This window comes from Ptychodera flava, chromosome 14 (genome assembly GCF_041260155.1).
Source record: "Ptychodera flava strain L36383 chromosome 14, AS_Pfla_20210202, whole genome shotgun sequence".
Lineage (NCBI taxonomy): Eukaryota > Metazoa > Hemichordata > Enteropneusta > Ptychoderidae > Ptychodera > Ptychodera flava.
Window position 1 is genome coordinate 34,753,788 of NC_091941.1, and position 17,880 is coordinate 34,771,667.

Below are 17,880 nucleotides of genomic sequence, written 5' to 3' on the forward strand. Positions count from 1 at the left end.
ATGTACCTTATATCATTCCATGCATAACAATAGAGAAAACTTGAAATCAAGGATCTTGGATTACCCATCTGCACCTGTTACTCAGCATTCAGTCAAGAGTTCCCGATCATTTTAAATGGCCACGTGGAACATATTAAACTATTGAAAGAATGTCAACATATGACAACACTGACTGTACCCAACGTTAGAATTCGAAGGGGTGTATTTTGGTCAGAGAAAATCGTTAAAAATCATGACATTTTGAAATCGACGATAAAATTTTAGAATGACACATAAAGTGGGATGCATTGGGACACCAGGGACCAATGTTTTTTACGAGCTCGGTGCAGCACGGTTTTTATGCGTGGTTAGCAGCATCCATGCTTCCTCGATTTGTACCTGTTCATACTATATAAGCACCTAATTCCAATACCAAGTTTAGTTCAGTGTTCGGTAGTACAAAGTTCGCTTTACACGATGAAAACTTTCCTGGTCCTGCTTTTGATATGTTGCTGGCACTTGCAGCTTGCAAGGTGAGTACAATTGTTCAACTGCATGGCGGCTATACGACTGACTGCTTCAGGTTTTTTTCAGACATAACCTCTCCTTTTTCATGTGCTGAAATAGACATTAGTCCTCGTAAAGGCTGTATTTCAACAAAATGCCCAATGTTGTCTGCCACGAGCAGCGGACACACTACACTTTAGCCGTTGCCGAGTAATTTGATCAGAATGGTGCGTTTGTCAATGGCGAGTGCATCTTTTGAAATTGAACTAGGGCGACACTTACGCCCGTGCCTACAGCATCAACAGTCAAGTGACATCCAGTGTAACCTGAACCAAGAAATAGAACTCTTAATGAATAATGTACATTTATGTAGAAAGCACGAGGACAAAGAGTCTCCTAACATTATGATATATACTAAGCTAGCACCTATACATGTGCACTATACCCTGTCCGTTCCTTTATTTCAAGATTTCCCATTGTCCACCGGTTCACTTGAAATGAGCTGTGTTAATGTGTCCGTTCTCCAATCGGCCTACCAAGTTTTGTTCAGCATTCAGCAGTACAAAGTTAGCTTTACACGATGAAAATGAGCAAGTAATGAGCTGTCTAAATGTGTGCGAACATTATCGATGTAAAATATATATGTTTAAGCCCACCTAATTGTATAGCCCCATGCGGAAAAGCAAAAACTGTGGACACCGTTCATATCTGCACTGAAATCTTTATATAAACTACACAGAGTAGTCCAATGTAATGCATAGGGCTAAGTGTTTTCAACTGTGACATTGTATGTTCTGTTTCCTTTGTAATAATACTAATTTTGGAAAATGGCGGGAAATCAAAATGACCGTTCAAATTTGAACTAACTTGTCAAATGTTTCAAAAAGGAATGGTTTTCTAATCCAGTAAAAGCCCACAATCCTTTAGAGGGTAGAATTCAGAGAAAACAAGGAGAGAATAGGAAAGTATTTTGTGGTCAACAAATTTCAAGAGTTACAGATAGTGGGGCTTTTTAGTAACGAGCAAGGGTCAAAATCTGAAATAATTCCATGTGTAAACTTGACTAAAGCTTGTATCTATGCAAGAGTAGGCCCTATACGTGTCTAATCTGGGCTGTGTACGTATGTAAAATTCGCTGTGAGTGAAACTTTAAATGGTATATTTACATCATGCGCCTCACTCATCAACGATTTAATCATTTTTATAAATTTTTGTGACATCTCAAAGGTGCCAAGCAAACAGCAACGATATACTTAACACGGATTTCATCCCATTTGAAATGCTATTCACCATCTTTTCCTAAACTATATCCTTCTCTGTTACTACATCTTATAGGAGTATTCCCTCACCACTGGCGTGCGTCGGGTGCGAACCAGGTATGCAAATTATTGTATATGACGTTGTAGCAAATGTTGTATTTTAATTCATCTTTAACTTGCATGTTTGTGACGTATACGAAAAGTTTATCACCCCTTGGCTAATAATGTTTAACACTTTAGACACGGGTAATTGTCACGTTTCTTAGATAAAGATGCAATTTTTATTGCAGTTTTACCTATTTCAGCTTACATTTACTAACAGACACTGTTACACCAATGTTCAGTAAACTATTGCAGTAATCGACCCAACGCAATAAACACACTAAAGCACAAGTGTTTTATATTTAATCCCTTTTTATGATAACCTTTGTTCCCTCGTATACAAAATGAAACCTGAAACGGATGTTGGAATCGGATGATTCAAAAGTCGTCAATCTATTTTTAGATGATTCAAAATTGACGATTTTGAATTGAACAATCGAGTTGGGTGATTCATGACATTACAAATGAAGACTTTGTATTTATATAAGAACTTCAAAACAAACGTTCAATCTGTTGCACAAGTACTGCAGTACCAAAATATCATGAAAGTATTCAAGAATCCTTGATAGAGAACCTCAGCATACTCGTTTTTTAATATTTTGAGCTCATTTGACGTTTTACCGTTTTTTACTGCTCATGATTAATTTGGCACCGGCAATTAACTTACCTCATCGGCAGTAGTCAGCCTGCACAAAACTTTCGCTTCTACTTACCAAAAGCAACTACAGTGTTTACGCCGTCGTAGCCAATGGTTCCTTACTTGATGGGCGGTCGAGCAAACTTTGGATGAAAAAAGTTGACGCCAAAGGTTACAGGGATCTCGCATGTCGCAAGCAAGGCTCGGCTGATATAACAAATAAGTCAATATTGTGTGCTTTAAAGCTAAGACCGTCGTTAAATACCATGTCTGGGTCTAAGTGATGTCGGAGTAGTCATTTTCTTTTTGTTTAGCTTTTGGGCCTACCTATCAACTATTAACTGCAGTATTTCACACAATATATGCTGAAATTTTCAGATGCCAAATCACGGAAAAGACCCTATAGCCACGTATACTTCATTAAATTATGGACAAATGAGCAGATAATTGACATGACACTCTCAGTATCATCATAATGTTCTGTGAAAAAATTCATGACATTTTGTGCAGTATTTCTTGCTATATGTCGAAACTTTCATTTCTGTCTCCACAGGAAACAATTATATGAATAATGATAGTTCTATCAGCTCTTGCAATTCGCATATGGTACCTGTCTACCAAATCCAATTTAAATCCGTTCTCACATTCTTGAGTTATCGTGTAAACAGACAGACAGAAAGACACACACACACCAACACACAGACTGACAGACATACATCAGTATGACTTTACCTCACGTGTGTACAGAACGTGAGCTAAATGGCTCAGATTTATAATGGGTGAATTGACACTGCGATTACTTGGTTGCATGAACCGACTTGGGCCTGAACATTTATGAGAAATAAATAGCCCTTCTACCAACTGATTGACATTGACTATCAATTGGCTGTCTCTAAGTATCAACTGGGTGACCCCAACGTATTGACCACCAATGTGCACATAACATACATCGAGTTGAAAATAAAATGAAGAAAACTTGTATGTGCCGTGGTGTAATTAATTAATTCAGTATTAAGAATATCAATAATGTAAATGAGAAACAAATTTTAAGTTCAATAACGGACAAGTTAACCAGGCACTTTCAGTCTAAAGAGTGCAACATATTAAGAATGATCTGTCTTGTCGTCTACAAATATGAAATATATAGTATTTTATCAGCACATTCAACGTCACGAAAATTCTTCTGTGTCAGTCATCTGGTTAACACAAACTGAATCATGAAAACGCTCACGTTTTTCATACCAATTTCAAAATCATGGTTGTTTTCACGACAAATGTTATATTCTTTATACGTTCCTTCGTCAGCTTAATAGAAAATCGCGTGTGTTCGTATATCCTCAACAGAATGCAGTGGCACCTGGACTTCTTTTTACGACCGTGATGATCCATCAGGAACAGGCGATTCGGAGGACTTGGAAAATTTACGAACCGAAAATGCTGGAGCTATCTGCCGTAACCCGTTGGCTGTGTATGCGGAAACTCTTGATGGCGTGTCGGCGATTAACACCCTCGAGACGTTTGAATCGTATGACACAGAGGAAGGATTTATTTGCCTGAATTCACACCAAGGCGATGGATCTTGCCGTGACTATAAAGTCAAATTTTGTTGCCGTGGTAAGAAAACCAACTTTATTCATATATCTAACACCATGCATGCATCAAATGTAACCTAATTACTAACTAATTTATGATTCTTTTGTCCCATTCTTATACCGAAAAATATTTTGGCTACAGATTGTGATGGAATGATCACTAAATTTTACGATCGCGATGATCCTGATGGAATTGGAGACTACGAGGATCTCAGCTCTACTAACCTAACTATTAATAATTACAATGGAGCGATTAAGTTAAATTAAATCTTGTTGATTGCACAGTGTTAATTTTTAAATATTACAGCCATGATATACTAGGGTCATGAAAGTTTTATTTTAAATCTGTGAATTCTATCGCTTTTTAAGGTGAAAAATTCTCCTCACAAGTTGAATATGGGATTAAGTTGAAATTTTATACGCAGGTTTTCACAAGTGTTTTACATATTACATACATAAAAGTTCAAATGAAATGAGTTATGTTAATACACCGTGACAGTTATTTGAGATCTGTATCTTGCAAGTTTGTTTGGCGTCTTGCTACCATGAATATACCTTTATGTTTGGAAGCTACATACTAATAATCACTATAGTCAATTTCGAAACCGTTGTTTTGTTGTGCCACTTAAATGTACAAGTGACAGACAAGATGTGTTTTAAATATATAAAAACAAAAATTAGCTACATTGTATATTCTTAGAATATAAAGTGATTCTTGATAAAAATATTTTAAAGAGAAGACCGACTTTACTTCAATTTGTTGTTTCCTGTTAATTCTTAATTATTACAAAACTACCAAGATATGTCTCACGACTTTACCCTTAATGAGGTTCAAATCGTACCTCCTAGTATCACAAAGGTTCTGTTAAAAATATTGACCAGCATGACACTGAGTTTGTTTGATATAGAAACAGTTGATATTATTATCAGTAGATCGTGATAAACCAGATATGAACTGAATATGCTCACGTGTTTAACAACATGTTCATTAATAGTAGTACGCTTCACAGAACAATGAGATATATGTTATCACTATATGTAGCAGGTTTTTTAAAACTTCGCACAGTACACTCAGAGTTTAATCACTAATTACAAAACTTTATTTAATATGCGAATGAGCTGTCAATTAACTTGACACTGCTCAATGCTTTATGGGACAATTAGATATCCATCAGATCAACATTTGTAGCACGTTTTATTTAATTTAATGCTGTAATTTTAGAGTAATGTCACTTATTACAAAGTTCATTAAATATGCAAATAAACCCTAACATTAACTTGACACTGTTCAATGATTCATAGCACAATTAAATATTTATCAAATCAATATCTGTAGCACGTTTCAATAAATTTTAGTGCCGAAATTCCAGACTTATATACCTAATTACAAAGTGTAATAAATATGCAAATGAACCATTAATTAATTTAACACTAATAAATGCTTTACACTACAGTTAGATATCAGTCGGATCAGTATCTGCAGCAGATTTCATCACATTTGGTGAAGTTATATCGGAGTTATATGACTAATTACAAACCTTCATAAAATATGCAAATGAGCTATTTATTAACTTGACACTGCCTAATGCTTCAAAGTATAATTAGATATATACCAGATCAATATTTGTTGCAAGTATCATCAAGTTTGGTGCAGGAATTTCAGAGTTATCTCACTAATAACAAAAGTTAATAAAATGTGCAATATGAGCAGATAATTGACATGACACTCACAGTATCATCATAATGTTCTTAGATTGTCATCTGTGAAAAGTTTCATGAAACTTTGTGCAGTATTTCTTGATATATGTCTACACTGTCATTACCGTCTCCATAGGGAAACCATTGTATGGAAAAACACGATATTGCATAACTTCATTAATATGCAAGCCACACTAACCAAAATCTAATCAGTTCTTGCAAGTAGCACATGGTACCTGTGTACCAAATCTGACTTGAATCCGTTCAGGCGTTTTTGAGTTATCGTGTAAACAGACAGACAGACAGACACACACACACACACACACGGACAGACAGACAGACATCGCTATGACAATAGCCCACGTGTTTACACAAGTGAGCTAAAAAGTGATGTCTAGAACATTGACACCATTCTCATATTTATTAGAATGCTTAACTACATTTAAGACATTCCCTGTCTAATGATACTTTTGTCCCATTCTTATACCGAAAAATATTTTGGCTACAGATTGTGATGGAATGATCACTAAATTTTACGATCGCGATGATCCTGATGGAACTGGAGACTACGAGGATCTCAGCTCGTTAAGACAGGAGTATTCCGAAATTTGTTCAGCTCCATCAGCGATATATGCAGAAACGCTGGATGGGACCCCAGCTGAGTCTACGGGAGAGGTTTTTGAGTATTACAATACAACCCAAGGGTTTGCCTGCAAAAAGGATTCACAAAGTGATGGGCAGTGTCAAGATTACAGAGTCAGGTTTTGTTGTCCAGGTAAGCACAGACCATGCTATGAGTAATGCCGTTTGATAAAATTGACAGAAATATAGTGTACCAGTGTACCTCCTGTCCAGGGACTCACAATATTCTCTATTCAAAAAGAATTTCAAAAAATCAGTTTTTGTTTGGAAAATGTGTATATATGTGTATAAGGTCTTACGTTTTACAGTGATAATAAGGCTGCATTCACAAATGCCTCTGGAGGGGGATGAAAATAAAAGAAAATTCTCAAATTTTTTCAATTGCAGTATAACAACCTTACAATGCGTTCAAATCCCCCTTCTGACTATGCTATAATTTTGAAATCCCCGCAAAGGGATCGGACAGAAATTACAGATCGGTCGATTTTGGTTTTTGGATTTCATCGATAATGTTGATTCACTATAACTTTGTAGTCTTTTAGAAAACTGTGCATTTGTAGGCATTTGGTAATTGTTATATAAAGGTATATAACTATACTTGATTAGAAAAGGATGGTTACAATATAGTAAATTTATGATGTGTTCGAGCTCATAATGTACGGCTCCCAGTCACTTAGCGGAAACGTCACAGTCAAAACCACTGAGCATGCTACAATAATTTAATTCTGTTTTGCAAAATATTCTATCTATGGATGTGTAGAGATCGTAGGGTTAAATGAGTTCGAGGCCGGACTTAATTCAATTTTAAACAATAACAATGCTTACCGCACACATATGTCTGTGATGGACTTTTGATCAAGCTTCAGAAACTGCAGTGGCTACACAAACAAGAAACACCCCAAAATTAGCCATACGTTCTAGCTTTAAATTTAAATTAAACCCGACACACATTTCATACCATTCAGAAAAAAATTGTTTCAAGTCCCCCTTTAAGTTCCAAATCTTTGTAAGTGCTCCAAACAAACCCTTGATACTTTCAAGTCCTTCGTTAAATTCTCCCGCCCCTCTAGAGGTGTTTGTGAATGCATAAATATATTTGTGCAAATATACTCAAAATAACTGAACACTGCCGCAACTGAGCCGCAAAATTTCTTCGTAGGCACTGTCTGCCCCCACGGGGGAACAGGATGGTACGATGCGGACGATCCCACGGGCTCCGGAGACTGGGAACGTGTTACGGACGCTGGAGGAGTCGTACCAGCTGACAATTTATGCGAAACTGCGGCGGCTATGCAAGTACGAAAAGTTGGAGGCACGGAACTTGTGTCCCCTGACGACGGTGACTTCCGCATGTTTGACACCGTTCAGGGTTTTGTGTGCGTGAACCAGGATCACCAACGCTGCGATGATTACGAGGTTCGCATGTGTTGTATGGGTGATGACAAGTAATGAACAGCCGATCATTCTGATACAAATAAAGCCGACAGAACTCATATACACGGCCAGGATGGTTTACTATTGTTAAACTGTTCTTATAGGCGGAAAGATATAAAGATGTCTCGTTTATATATTTCACTGACGTCAGCGTCGTTCTATCCTTGTCATTCAAGTCTCAAAGAATGTAAATTGAATAAACTTCTATGTTAAACAACTATCATATTGTACCCCCTAATTTCTTATCACAAAACATATGCCATGGTCTGTCATATGTGACTTTTTTCTGTATGTATTATCTATAACGAGAAAGCGGGAGAGGTCAATATACTTTTGTTTCGATATGAATATTTACGAACATATTGAAGTGAGAGAGAGTTATAATCGAATGTTTTGCCAGGATAAAGGGTTCAGTTCGGTAGAGTGTACGTGCTGTTCTGGCTTTTATGTTTCATTTCAATATTGCATTACATTTTAGCTACATTGTTATCTACTCCACCAGTATATTTTGAAAAGAAAATAAATAAACGACGACAAAACATCGGAGACTGAGCTATATTGGTTTAGGTGTCGGTGTAAGTTTTTAGTTCAGATATTTCAGCATTTCTAAGTTTCTGTAAATACGACGCATATTCATGAAGACTGATAAGTTCATAGAGGTTAAACTTTACTTGGATCACATTGTTAACGCAAATTCTTTACCCTTCTTGTGTCTAGTCAATCAAACGGACATTACTCACAAATTAAATCCGTAGACGTATTATGTAGTATACCGTAGGCAGAAAGGTATCGTAGTGAGTTGAAATTGAGTTTTTCTGCAGTAAATTGTGTGCGGACTCACAGACAAATAGAAAGACACACTAGCAACGTGGCACGCCGTTTGATTCATGGCTGTCTGGATAAACTACGGCCTTTTTTAATAAAATGAACTTCACAGGTGTCAGTCAGACTTTTGGAGATTTCATGGGTGGTTGATAATTGCACGAGACCACATATTTCTCCTTGTCTTTGGTTTGAGATATTTACTTTGTGTGCTCTCAGGTCAGCAACACTGCTTCACACCAATCCAGATATTGTTTGTTGTCATGAGTAAGCGGTTATTACGGCGATACATACAGCAAACTCTCCGGTGGCCGCTTTTATAATTGGTAATTAAAAATTATTGATATTTATGCACGAAACCATTTACATCTGTTTCGGAAAGGATTGCTTGTACTGTAAAGGGATAAGATACGCACTCTTTCAGTGTGCATCCATTCTAGAAGACTAAACATTGCTCTTAGTATGTATGATGAAATGCAACGACTACGACAAGACTAGGGGTATACGTCAGTGCCAAGGGGATCTCCTGCTTTGCAGATCTTGTGAAGCTGAAATATTTCCTCGCACCACCAACTATAGAAAGACGAATAAAGGCAAGAAAATGAATAAGGTTATTGAAGTTGTTCTTCAAAACTTGGTTGGTAAGATGCTAGGCAGGTTACCAAATCTTGGCTTGCGTTGTCGGTTTCTTATTGAAGTCAACGCTGTGGCTAAGGAACAGGTTGTAAAAGGCACATGAGCAGCAACTTTTGGCATTATTTTCATTAATTTAGATTTAGACTAAAGCTAGTTCATAGACACGTTCTTACTCAGAGATGTTTACTCAAGTGTAATTATCCACTGAGCGGGACTGCATGGGGAGGTTTCAGTAAGACAACTAATAAACGGGTGCCGCACCCAAATATGGCCGCCTCCATGCAACTACCTGATAAACAGCGTAAATGGTGCATGTACACATTTGAATCTAAACAAATGCAACACGATGCAACCAACTGAAAGGGCGGGAAAGAGATTCACTCCACTTTGACAAAAAAAATTCTGTCTTCCACATAACACGGCAAGATTTTGAATATGGCGGTTGGATTTAAAATGAATAAAAATATTTGTTGCCTATTCTGCCACAAGGAAATGCTGTTGAGGCATAGTTAATGACTATATCATTCAATTTTCAGATTTCAATGGATATCTGAGAAAATTTGAGGTACCTTGAGATCGAGATCAGACAAACTTCGCAGAGTTGCAACTCACGGGCCTTTAAGGAGTTATTTGAAGCAATCAGATCCATTAACCATGACAGAAAGTACTGAGATGCAACAAGCAAATACTTTAAACATGATCAAAATTTACAGGAGACCTTACAGGATGGGAAAAGCCTATCCTCAAGTCCACAGGCATGGCTGGGGGTTGTTCTGCAAGAGCAGAGGGTTTGATTGATTGCTTCCAAGACATGGTTGAATCTTTGGCCTTAACATCAACAGAATCACAGGAATTAAAAAAGGAAAAAATGAAGAAATTGTCAGTACAATAACCAATACCATGTCAGACTGGTGTTCCGTAAATCCTGTTTTCAATACTGCTCTTAGTAAATTGTGATCTGCTGCAAAAGGGTTTAAGATATTTGGGATAAGATACCTGATTAGTCAAAAGAACGTCCCGACAACAGGGGATTTATTTTGGTAAAATACATGTCTTGGTAAGTTTTGCCACTGAATGTAATAGGTGTCTGCATAAATTCGAACAAGATGTTGCTTCTTGGAGAAACCCATTTTCTTTCAATACTGAATCAGGAGTTTGTAGACTTGTGCTTACTGCAACTAAGGTCTTAACATCGAATGTCTCAGAAAATTCAGGAGTCTTTCTCAGTGGGAAACTTACCTTGCCAAATAATCGCAATCATACCAATCCATAATCCAATGACAGTAGGTCGGAATTCGGAAGACAATAGTTGTAAACATAGACACAAAACAGCACAGAACAGACAGTAAATAGACGGTACACAAACAAAGTCACATTCATGAAAGAAAGATATATGGACCTCTGGCCAGAAGACCAAGAAGTGATGTCAGGTGTTTCGAAAATAGTTGCAAGAAAGGGCAATCAAAACAAACATCACCTCACGAGGAAATAAATTTAATGTATTATGTTACAATAATGCCGCATTGTATTATCACCGTCATGACATAATGCAAGTTTTTGAACGACCAGATACTTCCTGATGATCTGATAAAATATGTTGATTTTGAGATCAGGTATTTTTATGGCTAAAATTCGAATTCTCGACACTAGCGATAAAATCATTACGGGTCCCAAGTGGAGATTATTTGAGAGGGAGGATGGAATACTTAGCCTAAATCGATACTTCAAGATACTGAGGAAAAACTGGAAAAATGGCTAAGATAATGCATGATGATTGGTGGAACGCCAAGCTTTATTTGTGGACATCCAATTTGAATCCAGTTTTAATTAAAGCTCTTGAAGAGAAACACCTGAAAACAGCTGAAAGGAGGAAAGAAAAATGAGATTAAGTACAATTTCAGAATATAGCAGCATGTGGAGAGCCATGATGTCCATTAGATATTGACAACAAAAGATCTAAGAGAAGAAAACAGTTGTGAAATGGACGCAAAACAAGGTTTTACAATATCATCCTGAAAGACATGTACAGAGGCCAGAGACACTGGTTTAAGAGGAGGAGACTTGGTCATTAATATATAATGGTTGAAATTACTGAAAATCGAAAATTAAATTTACAGGAGCATGACAAAGCCATCGGATGTTCATCAGAAAATGGGCAGGAAAAAACAGTAATTACACTATGCAAATATAGATGAAATGAAAGAAAGTGTATTTTGTGAATAAAATGACAGATAAAGTAAAAAGAGAACGACAAAAGCTGCTGATCAATCATTTAAAGGAACTTTAACCAGTGTCCACTGATGATCCGAGAAAACTCATGTGGAAATCAATATTGCATCAGTGTTTTGATGAGAATCATGCTCCTCAGTGGTACAAGGCCAAGGTAATAAGCATTTATAGTATGAATGCCATTGGAACAAAATACCACATAAAATACCATGAAACTCTAGCAGGTACAGTGGAAATGGCTGGCTGTTGTTATCATGCTTGAATGTGCTTCAAGCCTTAAGAAAGCAAACATACAGAATACGTACAAACAAACGTACAAACATTGTAGCATACAAAATATGCTACTATTTTTTCAGGCATATAAAAGATTATGAATATTATTGAGCCATCCGCTACTTTTGGAAGCCCTATAAATTCACAACAGTGATACTCAAATTTGTTGACTTTTGAAAAATCTTATTGAGGATGGTCTTTACAGCAAGCAGCTTGGATTGTGTAAGCAAGTGATTTATGGCTTATAGTATATGTATCACAAGTGACATCATTGCAACATTAAAATTTACGTTTAAGGTAAACTGTTCCGTTAAATCCCCAAAAAATTTTAAAATCCCACTCAATATTCCGGTAGAGGGGGACTTGTAGCATCTCAGAAGAAACACTACAATGTACTTCAAAATTGTAGAGACTAAAATAAGAGAACACCGAATTGAAAGATAAGAAATTGCAGCAACTGAATTGACAGAACATTGAACTGAAACAAATACACATTTTTTGTACTTAAAAATTGTACAGACTGAATGGACAAAACGTTGAAATGAAACAAATAGAGGTTTATCTATTTCGCCCGCCCGCTCTGCTTCAGTATTCCTCTGGAGATGAGAAACGAACGAACGAACAAACGAAAAAAAAATTGGGTCAACCTTATGTGATTTAAATGCAATGGTACAACTAGAAACCTCTATCACCTGTTAGGTCTCTGACGTTCGATGAAAGATGTTGCTTGATTAGCTTTGCTTTTAAGTTTGTATTGTTTTTATTGATGATCTTTGACCCTCACTATTTACATCAATATGTAATTATGTGCATATAAGTCGATGACTTTGTAGGGCTCTTTACAATATTCCTTCAATGGATAGGCCACTTTTAATGAAATAAACGAAGTTTTACACTGAATAGTGGAAGTTGCTGACAATGATCATTGTCAGACTGTGTTAGCCGTCTGCTACTGAAGAGCACCACCATTGCAGGGGCTATACCTGTCGTAAGTTACAAAGAAAAAAAGAAACTCCAAAGAAACACTGCTATCGCATGCCATCGCTTGATATCACTTTGAGCAGGGGTTTCTGTTGTAATAGATGTAGTACTTGGCCATCAAATACCGTTTGAAAAGCCATAAGGAGGAAACGGAGCAGAAATTATGCTATTGCAGGACTTCATCTGACATACTTTTAGGGAAAAAAATGTTGATATAGTGGGACTACTATGTGGTCCTAACAATCCTGCTTTGGAAAACAAAAACTTATTCAAAGAAGAAAATAACTATAGGGCAAGATTACAATGAAACCCATTTCGAACAAGTGCACCATACAATCTAATGACTTGCTGTTCATTTAGCAAATATCAAACAATGTGATTAAAAGGGCCGTAAACACGGCAATATCTCAAAATTTTGATAAATAAAGGCTGCTAACACAGCAAATCCAACAAATGGATCGTTAAGCCAATTGTAAGAATATGACAACAGATTCGAAATTGAACACGATGCTTACAAAATATCACTGACGCCCAACCTGCAGTGCTCTCAGAAGAGAGCAAGGGAAGCGCCTGCAAGAAAGTCTTAGAAATGTACATAATATGTTTGTTTGGCGTGTCTTTCGCCCAGTTTAAGCGATTTATTCATTGCCCCCTAAAAGTTTGTGTGCGATGTGTGATAGTGAGTGTTCGAGCGTGAGTGCCTTAGAACTCTAAAACGTGTGGAGCAGTCACAGTCAGAAATGTAACAACTAAGCCCAGTTATTGAACCATTCTTTTTTGAGAGTGGGGATTTGGCCGAGCGGTTCTGTCTGTTGCCTCTCTGCTAGGCGACTGGATGTCGTATGTTGTGAGTTCGAACCCGAATGAAAACTAGCCGTATTGACACACTTATCAAGACTATGAATGTTTTCGTCCGAACAACCGACAGTCTACGTGATACTTTTGTTATGTAGGCCATTTACCCCCACACTCATGACCTGAGTTGATTAATCTACAACATTCTCAAGGTCACTGTCCTTCACGACCTCACGACATTGAATTCAAGTAGTCATGTTATAACCGTCTCGAAATTCATTTAGTCGTGTAAGTGGAGAATAATTTTAGAACAGTATTAGCATATCAATAGAAGTTCTAGACGGGTGGACTGCGAGAGAGCGAAGCGACGGAGAGGCGAGTGAGCGTAGCGAACGAGTTGGGGAGAGCACGAGAGGGGGCTCGCAAGGCGAAAAATGAAATTTTTGAGTGGAAATAATCCGTGACAAAGTGCGTCCATCCCTTCAGATGTCATGATTCTTGATATATCATATTCTAAAACACTTGTTTTGACATTTTCGTTTTGAAATTTTGATGATCTAAGTCGTGACAATGCTCCGGTCCTCAAACGTTCACAGTGAATAAAACAGAAGGCAGATGCAAGACATCCTTATATATATATATATATATATATATATATATATATATATATATATATATATATATATCATTAAATAATTTGTTTATATATAAAATCAGAGACCCGATAATAGGAGTAAAATTTGAAAAAATGAAAAATGAAATGTAACGCCCTTGTGTACGACAAGAGGATGCTGTAGATAGCAAAGCGTTTTTAGCAACATGATGGCCATGTATTCTGCCCCGTTTCCATCAAACTAATGATAGACGGCGCTTTGGGTATCATGCAAGAACGGATTAAGAGTTGATCTTCTTGAATATTATATTTGTATAGGCCAGAAGGAATAAAAGCAATGTGCCCAATGATATAGCTGTCACGATGATAGCCCAGAACAGCTGAAAGATGACACATCACCTGGACTTGATTGGTTAGGCTAAAATGACGTTTTGACTTATTTGATTTAAAGTCTTGTGCCGTTGTATTGATATATATAAAAAGAAGGATGTCTTGCATCTGCCTTCTGTTTTATTCACTGTGAACGTTTGAGCACCGGAGCATTGTCACGACTTAGATCATCGAAATTTCAAATCAAAAATGTCAAAACAAGTGTTTTAGAATATGATATACCAAGAATCACGACATCTGAAGGGATGGACGCACTTTGTCACGGATTGGAAATGGTGTTCTCTGGTGGCATCTGAGGTGACTTTCGACTAATTCATTAAACATTTAGCTAATTTTGTTGTGTGTCTTAATCCCAGACTCACTCAAAAAATGCTAAAATTATAATCAGAAAGAATATATGATAAGTACAATCTACATAGTTTTTGTCGGATGAAAAACGTTTTAAAACATTTAGATTTTTATGCGACATAGATGTTATGACGTAGTCCTTCAGTAACATTCTCTCATCGATGAACCTTATTATCTAAAAATGACACCCAATAAAATGAAATATCCTGACATACCCTTAATTTTAATAGTGCGTATACACGCAGACACGTATAGCGCGCGTATCTGTAGGTAGACGAGGCTGTCAGAGAGAACAGCGTAAAACGGTCGGAAACACTATTGCCTGTGACTGTGTAACTAACGATCGGCAACACACATGCCTATGACCGTGGATTCTAGTACCAAAAATAATCAATGAAAATAAAATACCCATTCAAATAAACAGTTTGTTCTAAAACATCTGTTCTAGCTCATTTTTTTAATCTAGAAAATGCGTCGGTATTGCTCTGAGAAAAACTCGATTTGTTGAGAAGATTATCATACTCGTAGTGACGTTGGGTCGTTGGCAGCCAGCGCGGCGGCGGAAAACTAGCTTGCCAGTCTCGTGAACTTCGAATCGCTGATAAAAATCACATTTTTACGGTGCTTTTCTCTGAAAATTGAAATTTTTCATACATAAACTAAATGTATTGTTGGAATCAAGTATTCCTTTTGAACAGGCTTTCTTCGGGAAAAAATATTTCATCGGCAAGGTGCCAGTGGCCGACGCCACAATTCTTTTTGACGCCATCGTTAAAGATGAGTCAAACCTAAGATGAACTTCATACCAATCAAACCATTCACGCTGCTCGTAACAAAGGCAACACAATAGGCCAATCACACTATTTAACAAGTAAAGGATCGGGCTCAAAAAGTCGTAAATGGGTATTTAGAAACTGTTTTATTTTTTTGCAGTTCAAAGTGGGGTCGCGAAACTGCTAATCGTACGTGTGCCGGCTAACAGCTGGCAGTGCGATCGCGAAATTAATATGCAAAACAGGCGGTGTATTTACCTGACAACTGACTTCTAAGGACAACACTGCCTTCACCATCACGTTGGATTTATTCTGTGGACTTTTGCACAACCTCAAGCCTGCAAGCAAACCCCAGGACTTCACTTTGTCTCGGTGTCTGACTCAACTCTGGAGTCTGAGCCGTCCCAGCTGAGATATGTAATCTTAATTCTATCCTTTGACTTCGCGAATATTTTTTTTTTATTTTGTAATAAATTTTATTGAAATGGAAAATTCTGAGTTCACTGTTTTGTGCTTTCAGAGGGGTGCAGGGGATGAGCCGTCGCAAAAGCCTAGTCCTGAACCAAAGTTTATTTGCCGCATAAGTCGTTGTGCTCATCAGACCCTTCACGTATTTTCGCGAACATTGAACAGTCCACGCAATGTGGTACAGCCCTGACACAACCCCTGTAACCCTAATATAACCGCTCTTGATAGCAAAACTGATGAAAATACCTTTCGTGGAACATTTTGATTGAAGATATACTATCAAGACGTTTAACAAAATTAAAAGAACGAATGCCCCAAGGTATAACATTAACGTGATGAAAAATAGTGGTAAGCCACCGTTTTTGTTGTTAAGCTCTGATGAGGTAGAGAGGCAGAGATGACAGTCTTGCTTCAAGGACTGTCATAGGCTGCCTAAGACAGTCCTCGAAGCAAGACTGTCATTTCTGTCTCTCTACCTCATCAGAGCCTAACACAATGTAGCTTTACCACTATTTTGTCATCACTTTCAGGTTATACATTTGGGCATTCGGAGCAGCCTGACAGATGACATCTTGAAATCCACCATCGGTGGCACTGTATGACCGTTGCAAGACAGGTAAAATTCTTACTTTTATCTCCTTCTCAACATGTTTTTGGGAAGACGATCTAGAAATTGTAGTTAACATGAAATTATAAATTTTGAAAATCTCATCAAAAGTTACAGCTACCTTCCCTTTGATGATTTACTCCAGTCAGACAAGCATAGGATCGAATACACTTCTTGGTGGTAATTTACAGTGTTATGGAGGGAAAAACAGAGTCGCGAAAGAATTACTCGCGGTCCGAATTCTTTCATAAGTAGCATCGAAGGGGACTTTTCATTCATAAATTAGCTATCAACTCTTGCTGTATTAATCGGCTCACTTAAAGCTCAAAAGAATAAAAAATGTTGTAAGGTTATGAGGGGGAACACATTAATTTTCAACGGAATGTCGAAAAACAGCAACTGGTGACCAAAAACGATCACATCATTGAATGGATGTATTGTTAGTCAGAAAATTGTATGAATGCCAGTTTTTATGATATCTCATAAAATGTTTGGACGGCCGAATTTTCCTGAGTTACAGGGCACAAGGGACCAATATTTTCAACGACGAATTTGGTGAAACACAACAGTTCCGATCACGTGTGTACAGCACAAGTATGCAACAACTATCTTGTCGATGAATGTTTGTCGATCGTGATTGAACTGTCCGAGTGTTGTCGCTGTTCATTTGTGGAATTCCTTCATTTTGGGAGGCCAGGGGTTCATTTTCTCATCTATGCAAACGACTTTTATGGCCACAATTCTAAAACTTCCTCAAGATAAGGGCCGATTTAACCAGGTTTCGTTACTCAAAACGCAGAATGAAATTCGAAATCTTACTCGCTGATAAAATCAAGTAATAATCGCTTTCCGCGTTGTCTTTCATAAGTAGTAACGGAGGGGACTCTTTTTATTCATAAGTTAGCTATCAACTCTTGCTGAATTAATCGGCTCCATTCAAGCTTAAAAAGATAAAAATGTTGTAAGGTTAAGTGGGAACACGTTTAGCTTTCAACGGAATGTCAGAAAACAGCAACTGGTGTGCAAAAGCGCTCAATCTTTGAGTGGGTGTATTGTTGGTGAGGAAAATGTATGAAATGTCAGTTTTTATGATAT

General features: G+C 37.3%; 1 protein-coding gene across 1 annotated transcript; it reads left to right on the forward strand.

Moving 5' to 3' along the window:
- Nucleotides 1–421: 421 nt before the first annotated feature.
- LOC139150710 (uncharacterized) lies at nucleotides 422–8,067 on the forward strand. Its single transcript, XM_070723126.1, has 5 exons — nucleotides 422–512; nucleotides 1,822–1,862; nucleotides 3,829–4,098; nucleotides 6,283–6,549; nucleotides 7,576–8,067. Exons 1-5 carry the CDS (start codon nucleotides 457–459, stop codon nucleotides 7,863–7,865), a joined length of 924 nt encoding a protein of 307 aa, XP_070579227.1. The 5' UTR covers nucleotides 422–456; the 3' UTR covers nucleotides 7,866–8,067.
- The last annotated feature ends 9,813 nt before the right edge of the window (nucleotides 8,068–17,880 follow it).